Genomic DNA, 16,528 nt, shown 5'->3' on the forward strand with positions numbered 1-16,528 from the left:
AGCCTGGTCCCCTCCACCCTGGTCCCTCCACCCTGGTCCCCTCCACCCTGGTCCCCTCCACCCTTGTCCCCTCCACCCTGGTTCCCTCCACCCTCGTCCCCTCCACCCTGGTCCCCTCCACCCTGGTCCCCTCCACCCTGGTCCCCTCCACCCTGGTTCCCTCCACCCTGGTCCCCTCCACCCTGGTCCCTCCACCCTGGTTCCCTCCACCCTGGTCCCCTCCACCATGCTCCCCTCCAGCCTGGTCCCCTCCACCCTGGTCCCTCCACCCTGGTTCCCTCCACCCTGGTCCCCTCCACCCTGGTTCCCTCCACCCTGGTCCCCTCCACCCTGGTCCCCTCCACCTTGGTCTCTTTCTGCCTCCACCTTAGTTAACCTTTATCTCAAGCATTACAGGAAACGTTGAATTAGATGACGCTACTAATCCGAATTGAAACCACACGATTGCGAAAGGCTCCAGGGGCAAGAATCATTGCGAAACGGACACCACGTGGAATGATGAAACACGAGGGAGACGACGAACCGCTCGGTCTCTCGGATCGCCCTCTGCTGGACTTGCACTGCATCAAACGGTCACAGCTCAGCCTTGTGCGAACGTCACAAATCATGTTTGTCGGTTAAGTAGTTGAGTGTAAACTCGAACTGAGGACAATGACGTTTGTTCAAAACCGCAAAAACAAATTGCGCTTCAACACGTCAATCGTGTTCGCGCGTGAACACGTGGAAACGGCTTTCGCCGCTCGAATGACGAATCTGTAGCTAGGAAATCGCGGATGTCCGTGCTCACTTTCCAATGTGTGATTAACACTGTGAACAACACTGGACATCAATATATATATATATATTTAACTTTGCAAGCTCGGGTGTTGTATCTTGCAATCGCACTTTTTTTGTATTCGCCTCGGACGTCTCGGTTGAATTGATATTATTAAAATGATATTTGGACTGCGTCACACGGACCCCTCCAGTGTGTGGAATTAGCGAGAGCAAGGTTGAGGAAATTGAAGAAGAAGAAGTAGAAGAGAAGAAGAAGAAGAAGAAGAAGAAGAGGAAGAGAAGAAGAAGAAGAATAGGTTGGAGCGCGACAGCAGGATTGAGGACATAGAAGAAGAAGAAGAAAAGAGAAGGTTTGAGGAAACAGAAGAGGAAGAAGAGTGAGAGCAGGCTTGGAGAAACAGTAGAAGAAGAAGAAGAAGAGACGTATTGCTGAAATCGCGCAGCGGTTCTTTCACGAGGTGGTTCGTGACACCAGGCGTCCAGTCGTGTGTTTGGTGCGATGGGTGCGCGACACGAAGGGACGACGAGCCTCTGGATGTTAATGACCGGCGGTAGACCAAGGTGGGTCACTGGAGGATGTTTTCGAGGGCTCTTTCGCCCTTCGGGCCCCAATTGGAGTGGACTCGGGGCGATGCCGCCTGTCATCGTGGCGCGTCCCAGGTGTGGCTCTGAGCTTTGAGGTCCCAGAGAATAAAGTAGAAGAAAAAAAATCGCAATTTTTTTTTTTCTTCTTCTCTCGTTTGTTCTCTTCCTCCCCAATTGCGTCGTTTTTATTTTGTGGATTCTATTTGCCCACAACTTGCCGTGCCGTGCCGTGCCGTGCCGTGCCATGCCATGCCGTGCCGTGCCGTGCCGTGCCGTGCCGTGCCGTGCCGTGCCGTGCATCTGTTTTCATGACCACTTGAGGTATTTATTTCCTTGATCGTTTCTCTTGAGTCTCAGGTCTCCTGCTGGGAATGAAATGTTCAATAAGATTTGGATCATGTCGACTTCCTCGGTGGTTCACATCCATCGCAAGGTTCACACGGTCCTCACTCTCAAGGTGTGTGTGTGTGTGTGTGTGTGTGTGTGTGTGTGTGTGTGTGTGTGTGTGTGTGTGTGTGTGTGTGTGTGTGTGTGTGGACACAACAAATGGTCAGCGATGTCCTATGAGCAGAGATCATCCTTCGTGCTTATCTCTTCTCGCGCAGCGGTGTGATCAGTTATCACTGTGAAGGTCGTTGCCATGACAACTAGTGGTACCCTTTGAAACAATCGGAAACGTACAAAGCCTTTCTATTTCAACGGGTTATGGTATCACTCATGCTTCTTCCTTTAGTGAAGAGGTGTGTGTGTGTGTGTGTGTGTGTGTGTGTGTGTGTGTGTGTGTGTGTGTGTGTGTGTGTGCGTGTGTGTGTGTGTGTGTGTGTGTGTGTGTGTGTGTGTCCGTCCGTCCATCTGTCCATTGGGACCAGACTCTCCTAAGAGCGTCGGTGGTGCCGAAGCTGTCTCCTGGACGGGTCGCCACTCCGACGTAGGATGCTCGAATGGCTCAATTATCCCAGCAAGCTGGTACTCACTTTGCTGACCTTGGAAGGATGACTGGCTGAGTCAACCCCACCTGGTGTTAATTCAATGGCAGAGCAGGATTTGAACTCGGGACCCTGGGATCCCAATCCTTCTGCACTAACCATTAAGCCAACACTAGGCATGCGTGTGTAACATGCACACACACACACACACACACACACACACACACACGAATGTAGGAAATTTGGTCACGGTAAAACGGTCACGAGGTAATTTGGTCACAGTAATTCGGTCACAAGGTAATTTTGTCACCGTATTATTATTATTTATTATTCACTGCATTTAAGGCCAGGAAGGCCCAAGAACAGTCATAAACATTTTCATTTCATGGCCGGCGGATCTTGTTGGCATAATGACGTATTGACCAAGTTTACTAACTACTCTAATGGAATCGGAATTTATAAGTTGAGAGAGACAGAATCGATTCCATTACAGTAGTCAGTAAACTTGGTCAATACGTCATTATGCCAACAACAAGACTCCGCCACCAAAGTTGAAGGAGGTAATGTTTTCACCCCTTTCTCTCCGTTTGTTACTTACGAAATCTAAAGTAAGTATATTGATGACTTCCGTCATCTGTTTGTGTGTTTGTTTGTTTGTAGGCACGATAACTCGAACGGAAGAAGCTACCAATGTCAAATTACACCACGTGATTCAGGAGGGTGATGGCTTGCGCCGATTAGATTTGGTCAAAATCGGTCAAAGGTCACAGTGAGGTCAAACATTCGATTTTTGATGGTTTGGTGCAGAATCATCTTAGAAACTTCTGGTTTGCGTCGCTGCCTTCTCGAGAGACAGCTTTTATTAGACAAGGTCAGAGGTCAAGTTGACGATTTCGTAAGTACCAGTCTATGACTGCTTGTTTGTTTGTTTATGTACAGGATATCTCAAAAAGTTGTTGACAGGTTCGGAGTGTGATGAGGACAAACGGATTAGATTTTGGTGAACATCCAGATCCAGCGACGATAATTTTTTTCAATGATTCTTCACCATTGAGAGATGGGGGCCAAAAACGATACATTGAGCACGATATCTCAACAAAAGTTGCGGACGGATTCGGATGAAACTTGGTGGACAGGTTGGGTGTGTGACCACGACAAATTAGTTCGATTTTGGTGAAGATCCGAATCTGGATCCAGATCTCGATATGAGAATTATTTAATTTTCAAAGTGATTCTTCACCATTGAGCGATGAGGCCAAACACGATATCGTAGTGTATAGCATGATGTTTCAAAAATGAATTGGGCCACATATGTTGTCGTGGATCAGGCATTGCGTGGTGCAGGTGTGTGCTCCACCGAGCGTCCTTATAGTTTATTTATATTTTCTATTTACGGATGCTTTCTGACAGTTGTGTGATTTTTTTTTTTTTCCTTGTGTTTTTTTTTCATTAATTTTTTTTTTTTCCCAGTGCATCTGCTTCGATGTGAAATTTCCATGCTTCCCCATTGTCTCGGATCGCTCACCTGCATTTATTTATTTATTTATTTTCATTTAATTGTACCTGTATTTTCATTTACGGATGCGTTCCAATGGTTCTGTGATTTTTTTTTTTCACCCCCATCCCCCCCCCCTTTCCCATGTATCGGCTTTGTCCATCAGCACGCAAAATTTAAGCTTTATACATCACCCTGAAGTTAACAACCATTAATGTCAGTGAGTGGTTATAATAGGCTATCGTGTGTGTGTGTGTGTGTGTGTGTGTGTGTGTGTGTGTGTGTGTGTGTGTGTGTGTGTGTGTGTGTGTGTGTGTGTGTGTGTGTGTGTGTGTGTGTGTGTGTGTGTGTGTGTATACATATATATTACTCTTATTAGCTGCTATCTCCACACTTTGGTGGGTTTCAGGAAATTGAACGAAGGCTCACCACCTGTCTCAAAGTGTCAATTTCGTTGGTTATTTCCATTTGTGGGTTTCAGAAGGTATTAGGAAGTTCTCCCAGAACTCCAAATCTCCACCTCCTTTTTTTTTTTTTTAGGAAATAATTATTCATGAAACAAATTCTTAACTGGATCATGAATCTTCAACATTGTCCTATTTTTTTTTTCCCCCTCCTCGCTTCAAATAATATAAACAAACAACAAAAAAACTATTTTTTTTCACTCCACTGCAATCTCATTCTACTTGAATTTCCTTCTCCCTGTACTTCCTGTTCTCCCCATCTCATCTTCAATTATCGTCCCCTTCTTCCTGCCCATGGTACACTGAATCCTCTGGCGAGGCAGCTGTTCTGAAACGACTTGCCTACTCTTCCTGGAAAGCAAACCCGACCGAAGGCATTTAAGCTCATTCCGCAAAGCCTGCAACAAGTCTGTGTGTACTCCCAGGAGAGCTGGAAAACAGCATCTGTCCAACCTCAAGGATTAACTTTCAAACCTGTCTCCCTCCTTTATAACCTGGTGGTGTTTTGCGAAGTCTGTCTTCTTCCAACCTTTCCCTTTCTTCAAATGGCACCACAGTTGACTCTGCTCGTGAGAAGGCTGAATGCCTCAATTTTGTGTCCCTCTACCACTCACTCTCTGTACCCACCCTCTCCAGTCACACCCAACTGCTCCTGAACTCTGTCTTTTGCACCTGAGAAGGTGGAGAGGTTTCTTTCAACCCTCGACTTTGAGCACCTGGACTTGACGGCAAAAACTTGTGTCTTCTAAGAACCTGCTCTGATGCTCTCACACATCTTTTCTCTACCCTTTTCACACTATCATTTGCCCGAGGTCAACATCACTGCATATGAAAGGTGTAAAAAACCAATCTCCTTAATTATAGACCTATTGGCTTACTTCTGATCATCAAGGTTATGGAATTGATCATTGTAGTTGATATGAAATGAAATCCTTTTCGCCAATGGTCTCGTCTCAGATCACCAACACTGTTTCAGACCAGGTTACTGTACCTTGGGCATACTGCTCCTACTATCTCAACAATGGATGGATGCCCTCAATGTCAGACAGGAGACCAGGGCCGTCTTGCTTGACATATGTCGAACTTTTGTGCAGTCTGGCGTCCAAAGCTGGCTTTACTCTTTGGTTCCTGACTTCCTCTATTCTGTGGCTCTCAACAGAATCCTAAGCCTGGTGTTGGCTTAGTGGTTACAGTGGCTGGCTTGGGATCCTATGGTCTTGAGTTCAAGCCCTGTTGGATGCTGAATTAACACCAGGTGGGGTCAACTCTGTCATCCTTTCGAGGTTGTCAGAATGAGTACGAGTGTTTTTTTATTTTTATCGATACACCGCCACAGCAGCAAAATAACTTAGGGAATAACACATGCATTGCAACACAATAGACTGCTTGAGAATTACAGTAAGCTCATGACTTGCTAACAAGCTAGTACTATGCTAATCTGATGGATGTCACATTTCGCTGAGTCAGAGTTGTTCGGTACATTCAACATGCCACGTCGTTCATCATATACAATATTGTGTTGCATACAAGTTAGAGGTCAAGCCTGGTGTTGGCTTAATGGTTCGGACGGTGAGCTTGGGATCCTCGGGTCCCGAGTTCAAATCCCACTCGGCTGTTGAAGTAACACCAGGTGGGGTCGACTCGGCCTGTCATCCTTCCGAGGTCGCAAAAATGAGTACGAGTGTACTGGCAGAGGGGTACAGCTTCAGCGGCACAGCTACGCTCCAAGAAACAATAGCTACCCCGCAGCCCAAACTGTGGTGGTGGTGGTCATATGGCAGCTGAGCTGCCGGGGTAGCTATCATTTCTTGAAGCGTGACTGTGTCGCCGATGTCGCCCCTCTACCAGTACACACACTGGAACTGGCACTCATTTCACCGACCTCGGAAGGATGACAGGCATGACAGGCTGAGTCAACCCCCCTGGTATATTAATTCAGCGGCTGACTGGGCTTGAACTCAGGACCCTCAGATCCCAAGCTGCCCCCCCAACCACCGAGCCAACACCAGGCTTCCCAAGCTGGCTGAGTAATGGTGAGCGTCTGCTCCGAGTCTGGGAGGTTTGCGGTTGGAATCTCGGCCAAGTTGTAGCAAAGACTTGCAAGCTGCTTCCTTGCTTTATGGCTGACTCAACATTCAGAGGGACAGAAGATGGACAAACAACGCTGGGATGGCAATGGCGAACCACCCTTGCCAAGAAACTGCTTCAGCAGCACCAACATTCTATAATGTGTATGGGAAATCAAAAAAGAACTCGACAACTTTTATATATCACGATTCCAGACCAAGCTTTCCATTTTAAGTTGTTTAGTAGTTGGCCTCGCCTGTTCCGCAAGAGATGGGAGAGGCTGTTGCAATCTGTCTGTGTCTTGGTCAGTGAATGTGTGTCTGCATGTAGATCTGCTTTAATGTGGATCATTCATGCTCGGGTACAGCATAATCTGTGTACCCTGGTAAAGCTCAATCTTCTTGTTTGTCGTGTACAATAGACGTCACCTCCGCTGTGAAAATGAGGCTGCATAATGCCGCCGCCATTACAGAACACAAAGAGAGGTGTTTATAACCCGAGGAAAATATGAGCTGGTGTGATTTTTTTTTTTTTTTTTTCTTCAAGTGAAAATGCTGTAGTTTTGTACTGTCTGAGTGTGCTCTAGTCATGCTCGAAGAGAAAAGGATAGATCGTTTTATTACATCTCAGGAATTGTAACAAATCAAATAACTCAAATTGAAGAATTATCAAGAAAACCACATGCAAAGTGGCTCGACAACATTTCACGTGTCGACCTCGTTGACGACAGCAAGGAGGAAATTTGTGTCGGGACCATTTTATCAGTGGTAAGTAGTTCCCCAATGTTCACCTTTACAGTATTTATTAATTTTACCGTTGTGGGAACGACTCCTATTTTAAATAGGATCGGTTAGTTATCTCCCGTATTCAATGTGTTGGCATAAGCGTGAGGTAATTTCATTGTAATGTGAGATGCGTCGGTTTATGTACAGAAAGATGTTGTCTACCTGCCCCAATGTTTGTGTCAAAAACAGCCATCCCTTGATCGTCCATTTTTAATGTTCTTTAAATTCTCCTGTTAGGCCATCAGACGCAAGTTTGGGTGGGAAAAGCCACGACCACCACACCGACCATCAGCAACCATGTAGGCGAGGTTAGGGAAGGGATTGCACCGCTTATGGACTGGGCTACGGGCCAATGGTGGCCGAGGTGGGAGGGGCTGAGTACCTCATGGCTGAGGGTGGGGGCAGACTCTTACGAAGGTGGGAGCAACCTGTGCGGGAGAAGAGAAGCCTGGAGCTTTTTTGAGGCACCTGCATGCAACCACTGCACGGTTTTCCTCTGAATGGCCCTCTCTCTATTGCTGTACTCTCACCACACCCACTCTCCTCTCCTCTCCTCTCCTCATGTCGGGAGCAGACTGGAAAGGATGTTGGCTCTCTCCTGGTCGTGCCTCATCAAGGTCCAGCATGTCCCGCTGGGTACAGCCAGGATATTTTATGTATTGTTCATCCCTCACTATTGCTTCTCTCCTGTGGAATGTCAGAGACCTTAAGTTAGACAAGTAAGGCCCCTGTTCATTCCTCAGTCTGTGGGCTTCTATGGTAGAGGGTTAAGGGGTGTTCATTATCGCTGATTGTTGTTTGCTTTCCGGGCAAAAATTGTACACTTAAAAACTATAGTGTACAAGAGTAGTACTCTCATATACTAGAGTTGGTAACATGTCTTGCTGCAGTAGTCTGCGGAGAATTACGACAGGAAAGGAATGATATTTTTGCCTGGGTTATTTTGAATTCCCAACCCTGTGCTTTCTAATCTATCTATATATTACTAAAACTCTCATCTTGTATGTATGTTCCCAAAATACAGTCAAAACGGTACACAATAGTGCAAAAATTTTACGCCCACTTTGCTCACCATTCTCCTGCGGTGTGCAGTATCAAGTTCCGTTCAAATCGGGCAACGAAAAAAAAAATATGAAAAAATCAATTCCCAATTCAGTCAAGTACTCTTTGGGAGAATTTGATCAATGCAAACAACCTAAGCGGTATAGTTCGCTGGAGCTATCTTCTTTTTTTTTTTCTTGAAATGATTTTAAAAATCTCAAACATTTAGTATAGACAAAGAACGATTTATTTTTAAGCATAAAATACTTCCGTGTTTATCAATAAATAAAATTGTTTTGAAGATTACGTATAGCCTGGTGTTGGCTTAGTGGTTATGGTGGTGGCTTGGGATCCTCGGGGTCCTGATTTCAAGCCCCGTTCCCACTGAATTAACATCAGGGGGGGTTGACTCAGCCTGTCATCCTTCCGAGGTCGGCAAAATGAGCACCAGTATCCTGGTAATTATCCCTGCGTGTCGAAGGCAACGGAAGGGTTGGTGTCAGGAAGGGCATCTGGCCGTAAAAACATTCCGCAATAAAGGGTACCATGATTAGAGCCCACAAAAAGCTGACCCTTGCTCAGAGGAAAGGCTTTAAAATGGTGTGGTGGTTTAGAAGATTACGCACAACAATTCCTTCCACTTTCTTTTCTCTGGTTTTTTTTTTTTCTTCACATTGACGTGCAATATCAAGTTTCGTTCAAATCTGGCAAGGAAAAAAATCATTAAAAAATCAATTCCCAATTCAGTCAAGTACTCTTCGGGAGAATTTGATCAATGCAAAGAACCTCAGCGGTATAGTTCACTGGAGCTATGTTTTTTTTCTTTCTTTTTTATTTTTATTTTTGAAATGATTTTTTTTTTATCAGCCACTGTCACAACGGGAATCCAACAGGTTCATGGGTCGTCTAGTTACATTATAAAACGACTTGGTCTCCAGGTGAATTTGGGTGGTTCTGATTGTATTGTGGTTGCAATTGTGCGCACCTGTTAAAAGACATTGGATGCGGGTGGTGAGATGAGCCCAAAGGAGTGTCAAAGGAACAGGCTTGATTTGTTTGTATTCGTACAGCGTAGGCTTTATTCAGCAAGAACAGGACAACTGTAACGCAGATGCATACCGAAGCACGTGCATAAAACAACAGAATTCTAAACACTCTCAGTTAATTATGATTACATATATTCAGAGGCCTACTACCATAGTTGATTCTGCGACTGTTTAGAGACGGTCCCAACAGCATCCATCTTGAATATCACAGTGAATTTTGGGTTGTATAAGGATCTCGGGCTTACAGTACAGAGGACTTGGAATGACAATCTATGACAGGTGGTTAAGTTCCCATAACATAATTTTCATACAATTCATGCAGATTTTCTTCTCCCCACAATCCTATAATTGTGATGATTAACTTTGCTTGATATGTGAAATGTAGCCTCATCACTAAAAATGAGGTTTGATTTAAAACAAAATAAAATGTTCGTCCGAATCTATCCGATTAATTAACTCCTGCCAAACATTTACTCTTGTTTCATAATCCTCTTCGAAAAGTTGATGAACTGTTTTAATTTTGTAATATTAAAACCTAAATTATTTATGAACAGAGCTTTTCAGAATGTTTTACTCAAGTGATGCTCTCCTAATTGACTTTTTTTTTAGGGCTGTTGGTAAATGCCTCCATAACAGCATTCACCCTTTCATTTGACTTTCTTGATCTTCCAGCAGATTTCCCCTTCAGGACAGATCATGTAGCCTCAAACTGGTCCACCAATCTTCACATGGAGCGTCTTTCAGGCGCTTGTTTGTTCATTTGAAATGCCTTTGGGCTTGATTGAACCACATTCATGTACAAATCTCACAATTTTTACTTTCTCTTGAGGATTTGTCATTATATCAGAAAATAACAATCAATATTCACAACCTAAAACTTACAAGTCTAATTAATGCATGTATTCATAATCAAATTTAAATCAGTATCTCAAATAACAAAACTATTCAACATTCGTTTTGGTGCATAAGTTTTCGGACACGCTATATTGTGTTGTTAAGGTTCTTGAATATCATAGCTTAAGAAGTGGAAATTTGTTGCTTCGTATTTTTCTAAGAACTGGCAATTTTTGAAATGATGTTCTAATTACTTCACTGCCTTTTTCAGTTGCTGACATGCTGACTTACAGAAGCAACTGCTGTCATCATCAAGTATCGGTCTTCATCAGGAACAGTTGAGCAGAGAGACCAGTGCATCAGACTCTTATTGCTGTGTAAGACCTACATCGTGGTGACCAATACCTTCGCCGTGCCAGGAAAACGCTGCTTCCCAAAGTCATCTTTCATGAATGTTGAGGGGCAGTGGCATCCGTCTCAGTTGGTAGCCAGTGCTGTGGTGTGGTGAGGCACCGAGCAATGACCTTGGTGCCCTGGCGAAGACTGTCCTCGCACAAGCTCGGTTTCTTTCTGGTCTCCTTTGGCTTTATATGGGGCATGATGCTCCTGCACTTCACTATACAACAGCGTGTTGCACGACCACCCACCAGCATGCAACTCCGTGAACAGATCTTGATGCTAAGCAGGCAGTACGTGCGCACATTAGCTGAAGAGAACCGCAACACAGTTGATGGTCCTTATGCTGCAGTAGCAACTGGCTATGGTATGTGTGATGATCCATTTTTACTCATAATCAATCTTGATTTATTTGGGTACAGCCTCCTGCTTCTCTTCCTTTTCCTTCTCCTCTTCTTTTAAAATTACTATTACTATTAAAAAAAAATTTTTAATAGTAAAGTGACAAAATTATATTAGTCTTATGCCAGTGATTCCATATGTGCAATGATCATATACAACTACAAACATCTCAAAATGCAAAGCCAGTCCACGTTCACTTTGTTGTCAAACTAAACGACGAAAACAACCAAAAAAAGTAAAATGTATTTTTTTTTTCTCTCCATATTCTCAAAATAAAAGTGTGGTGAAAATTGAATGACAAAAGCTGAAATGGTAAAAAGGTAATGGCTAATAATAATAAAATGATAACTGAATTGTGGAAGGGCTATTTGGGTTATTGTCAGGCCAGATTAGATCTGTGACTTCCTTCAGGTACCATGTAAACTTGTACTAACCTGTTTCATGGTCAGGTTGTTAGTGACAAAACCATCTCCCCCACCACCTTTCCTGGTGTGAGTGTATGATATGGACACCCAGCAGGACTAAAAACAAAACCTGTCAAAGGGGATAGGAGCTCCTTGTGAGCCAACAGCCATCCATATCTCGTGCCCAACTGTCTCTGCGGACTGACGTCCTGCAGTTGGGTGACTATTTTTTAGGAGGTTGGTGGCAGGATTTGCACTCCGTCCACCATAAAACCCTTCACTCTGCAAAACAAGAAAAACGCAAATTAATCTGAAAACGCACTACGTGGGAGTACCTCTTGTGCTGCTGCCCTTCGTAGGGCAGCTCACTGGATGACTGGATTGGGGCAAATCCTTCGGGACACCCTCTCTGATGATAGGACGAAAACCACGGGGTAACCTTCCTGGGTCAGGTTGCGGTCGTGTGTCAGGGTGGTGCTGTGGTGTCATACACCTGACAGCAATCTCCTTGGGTCAACGTGAGGCGCTCCCTTCAAGTGAGTGCCTGGAATGTCCCATCCTTAAGAGAGGATGATCACCTGTCTGTTATCATCTTGGCCCCAAGCGTTTGAATATTGGTATTGCAGCACTCTCTGGGGTTCGGAGACTGTATAGTGGCGAGATCATGGTGGGTAGTTGCACCCAATATTAGTATGGTCACCATGCCCAATGGAATTGACTCCAATGATAACTGAGGCAACACCAGAAAACGAGCATATTGTGAGACTAAGGATTTGTCACTCCTTCAGTGTCATTTCCCTGGTCTCTGTTTGTGCTCCGACTGAGGCGAGTGATCTCATCGTGAAGGATGCATTCTTCGCCACACTCGAGTCTGTGGTTGATCAGTGCCCCAGACGAGATACACTTCTCGTCTTGGGGGATTTCAATGCATCGACTGGAACTGAGAGAGATGGTCGAGACATGTGTTTGTCCCCATGAGTCTGGAACTGTGAACCAGAATAGCACCAAGTTTCTTGACTTTGCAAGAAGTCATGGACTTGGGGTGGCTGGTTCATGGTTTCAGTGCCCACAAGCTCATCACTGGACATGGTATTCCAACGTTGGTGGTGTGGCAAAGGAGATTGACCATGTGCTCGTTGATGGTCGCTGGCAGATGATCCAGAACTGCAGGGTCAATTCAGTGAATTGGGATGTCCTCTGGAGGATTTTTGGTCTTCGTGGAGTGCAACCAAAACTGATCAATCTGATATCTGAACTATGATGTGGTGATACCATCTCTGACTTATTTCCAGTTGTCACTGGAGTTCGTCAGGGGCGTGTACTGGCCCCCACACTTTCAGCGCTTGTATGGACTGGATTCTGGGGAGGATGTCAGAGAGATCAAGCTGCCACAAATCATTTGGTAATGTTAAGATCTCTGACCTTGATTTCGCAGATGACGCAGTCGTCTTTGCAGAGACTCCAGATATCCTTTTGGGGGCCCTCGAGGTGCTGAATGAGGAGTTGGAGCCGCTGGGATTACAGCTTTCCTGGGTCAAAACTAAGATCCAGGCTTTCAATGACATCTTGGATGCTGCTATGTTATCTGCACCTGTTTGTGGTGAGGATGTTGAGGTCATGGAGAGAATCACTTGCATTGGCAGTGATATTCATGCTTCTGCTGGCTGTGAGCCAGAGGTCAATAGACGTCTGTGTCATGCCCGAGTCGTAGATTCACTGGATCTTGGGGTGTGGCACTGTCAGTACCTGCGCAGGAGGATGAAAGTCCGAGTCTTCAGGTCCTTGGTGCTTCCAGTCTTGCTCTATGGATGTGAGACTTGGACTCTGACCAGGGATCTGAGATGGAGACATCATTCCTTTGGTACCAGGTCTCTTCGTGGAATCCTTGGCTATCGCTGGTCGGACTTTGTGTCCCACGAGCGGTTGCTGAGAGAGTCAAATGAGATTTGTTACCTGCATAGTCCGTGAGCGTCGGCTGTGGCTGTATGGACATGTGGCTCGTTTTCCTGACGCTGATCCTGCTCACCAGATTATCTCAGCGAGGGAGCCTCGTGAGTGGAGGAGGCCAATGGGCCAACCATGTGCCTCGTGGTTGCAGCAGGTTGACCAGCATCTCAAGGAGATGGGGATGGGCCAGGCATCTGCCTGGGAGATGGCCAGACGGAGGCCCCTGGAGTACCGACGGAAAGTGAACGCAGCGACTCGCTGCTCCGGTGCATGCCCCCATACCTGACCTGACATGGAAGGGCTGATAAGGATTATTTCTATTCACTGTGACTGCCCTTTCACATTCCGACCCAATTTTTTCATTACTTTCTCCATATTCTCAAAATAAATGTTTGTTTAAAATTTGATGACAAAAGCTGAAATGGATTTAATAAAAAAAGAAGTAATGACACACGCGCAAAACCCATTTCCCGCTGCTCGGTGGATGGACTAATTATCATTTCTGCATTTTGTCAGTCCTACTTTTTCTTATTGTTGTCGTTTTTCTTCAAATACATTATTCACGTTTCCTTTTTCTCAAATTCTGCGTTATCCAGCATCGCATTACCAATTTTTACTCGCTTCACTTAAGTTTGCTTGTTCAATCCCGCTCTACGGACCTTGGTTTCATGTTCAGGGCGTTGCGTTATCCATTCCACAGGTATCTTCGGAGTCCATCGATTCAACATTGTTTGAGAATGTTGAATCGATGTACTCCTGATTCAACATTATTTGAAACCTGCAACCAAGAGCCACAATGCAGTAATTTTCTTGCAAGATCTTGTTCTTTCTGTTTATGTAGTATTTTATTTTATTTCATTTTTTTTTGCGGATGTTGCATTTGTAAAATTTTGTAACGTTCTTACCCCATGTTGCTAAGAGCTCTGCCATTGGCTTCTTAAACTTAGCAAGTTTATTATCATTATTTTTGACGGTACTTGATGGCAACTTCACATGCATATTTAATGGTGCAGTTTCATCGAGCAAAATCTGCCAACACCACCTTGATGTCTGAGGCCTTATTCTTTTGATGAGCATTGTATTGAGTATTTCTCAGCCTGCAGTGAAAGGATGTCTTGTGTTGACAAAGAGCATTAACGTGCTGCAGCATATGATTTATGAAAAATTACACCAGCTGGACTTTACTTGCGATTAACCCCAGATATTCCTCCGTGATGTACTGTATCTTAGGTTGGCCTGGTTCATCTTCCCATCGGAATCGCTGGCTCGTGATGCTGGGAAGTTGGGTCCAATTTATTTATTTATTTAGTTTTTTTCAGAAGCATAAATTGTTCTGATTATGCACGGGGTTGCTGAACGGTTAGGGTGGCTGGCTTCAGCTCTTCGAGTCTTGAGTTTGACCCCCTGTCAATTCTGTTGAAATAACACTAGGTGGGTTGACTCAGCCTGTCATCCTTCCAAAGTCGGCAAAATGAGTACCAGCTTCCTGGGGGTAATAAGCCATTCGAGTATCCTGCGTCAGAGTGGCGACCGGTCCAGGGTTGTACTTCTTAGCCAGATGAAACTCCCCCGGCAGCCCTGTGTGCCTCACGGGATGAAATGAATGTTTATTTGTTGATGCATAGAGGAACAAAGTAGATCCTTGCTGCTCATGACGGCCACCTATTCGCCACATTTTGAAACTATGTGGGCAACATTGTATGTGGGCACCATCTGCGAACAAATACCTTTTGGCTGGTTGGCCATCTTTGGTATGGAACAAATGGCCCCACCCTTGAGTGAGCTGGCCATACCCTCTTGAGGTGGATGGCTTTAGGAGTCTTGTTGGATATCTTGCATTAGGATGCTTTCCTACAGCATTGTATAAGACATTTGGGTCATGGTACTGTATGGTATCTTGGCACGAGTGGCATGCAATGTAACATTTATAGAATTCATTTTAAAAATAATCAAATCCCACGTGTCATTTGTGTGTCCGAGTTTGCTGTCTCTTAATTTGGGTTGATAGGATGGCCTCGAGGTACGCACACTCGCTTTTAAGCTGTCGAGCCTGGCTTTGATTCCTGACCCAGCTGTGAACTGTCGTTTTGGTGTCTCACAGGCTCGGTGATTCTTCAATCTGTGTGCCGTCCCTCGGACTTCAAGGGTTAAACAGACGTCCCGTCGGCTAGAATTCGTATGTGGCCGTTAAATATCACACGGTGTCCTTCCCGAAAAGTAGGCGAGTTATTGCCGATACCATGTACCCATTCAAAATTCCTGCCCGAACTCGTCGAACATCAGGCTTGGCCAGCTGGTTCGTGAAGACTCGAGCCAAGCTTCCCCTGGCCGACCCCACAGAAAGATGGGATAACGGTGACCATTGAAGAAGAAGAAGAAGAAGAAGAAAATGCTGTCTCTTAAATTGGATTCCCCCATTAACTGACTTGCGACCATTTTTTGTTGAAATATTGCTGTTGCTGCTACTTGTGATGAGAAATTGCAAAATGTATGACACAGAATCGGTTATATCATTTAATTCACCTCATTGTACACCAGACCACGTTAATTCTCCCATCCTCTTCAATGTCCACTTATTTTCTTTCCTTCCTCCTTTATTTAATTTAATTTTTTTTGTGCGTGAGCAGACATGAAGAAAACCCTTGCAGTTCTTCTGGACAACATTTTGCTTCGCGTCGGCCGACTCGAATCTCGAATCGATCTGCTATATAATGGCACTCGAGGAAATGCTACAAATCGTACCCAACTGGCACAGGGCATGGGCACTCCTGTCACAGGCTCCAGCCGTATAAATTTTGCAGGTGTGTTATTGATTTAAAGAAATACTCATCTAGTTTTAGACGTGAAATGCAAATGCACTGTTGGAATTCTCGTGCCGGTAATTTTGCCGAATAATGTATTTTGTAAACTCAAAGGTAAAAATGTGTCGGGCTGGCAGGATGGCGTCGAGGTACACGCACTCGCAGCTCCAAGCTGTCGAGCCTCGGTTTGAATCCCAACCCGGCTATAAACTGTCATCCTGGTGTTTCACAGGCAGGGTGATTCATCAATGTGTGCGCTGTCCCTTGGATTGATAAACTGGCGTCCCGTTTGCCGGCATGAGTTGGTGGCCGTTAACGATCCCACGGTGTCTTGTGAAGAGGAAGCTAGCTTCCGCCGGCACCACTGCCAAATTACAAATTCCTGCCCTAACCTTTGTTGAACGTCAGGCCTGGCCAACCGGTTCATGAAAGACTCCCCCCAACCCCACAAGAACATGGGAATCATTTTGGCCATTAAAGAAGCAGTCGAAACCCTGTAATGGGTAACCATGAATATGCAATACTGTTTTGGGGGAACAAAGCCGATTGTCTTTACTT

General features: G+C 45.0%; 1 protein-coding gene across 9 annotated transcripts in view; it reads left to right on the top strand.

Moving 5' to 3' along the window:
• Nucleotides 1-1,048: 1,048 nt before the first annotated feature.
• MGAT5 (alpha-1,6-mannosylglycoprotein 6-beta-N-acetylglucosaminyltransferase) overlaps nt 1,049-16,528 on the top strand; it is a 99,212-nt gene continuing 83,732 nt past the window's right edge. For 6 of the 9 annotated variants that reach the window (XM_085875567.1, XM_085875571.1, XM_085875570.1 and 3 more), the window contains exons 1-3: nt 1,051-1,338; nt 10,292-10,783; nt 15,797-15,970. In XM_085875567.1, the coding sequence (XP_085731693.1) occupies nt 10,540-10,783; nt 15,797-15,970 (418 nt within the window). In that variant the 5' untranslated portion in view covers nt 1,051-1,338; nt 10,292-10,539. Of the gene's footprint in view, nt 1,339-1,719; nt 1,820-10,291; nt 10,784-15,796; nt 15,971-16,528 lie in introns of all 9 variants that reach the window. The other 3 variants (XM_085875569.1, XM_085875576.1, XM_085875575.1) reach the window with 3 other exon arrangements.

Source organism: Eptatretus burgeri, chromosome 3 (assembly GCF_056783735.1).
Source record: "Eptatretus burgeri isolate ZD-2024b chromosome 3, Ebu_testis_v1, whole genome shotgun sequence".
In the NCBI taxonomy this organism is placed as follows: domain Eukaryota; kingdom Metazoa; phylum Chordata; class Myxini; order Myxiniformes; family Myxinidae; genus Eptatretus; species Eptatretus burgeri.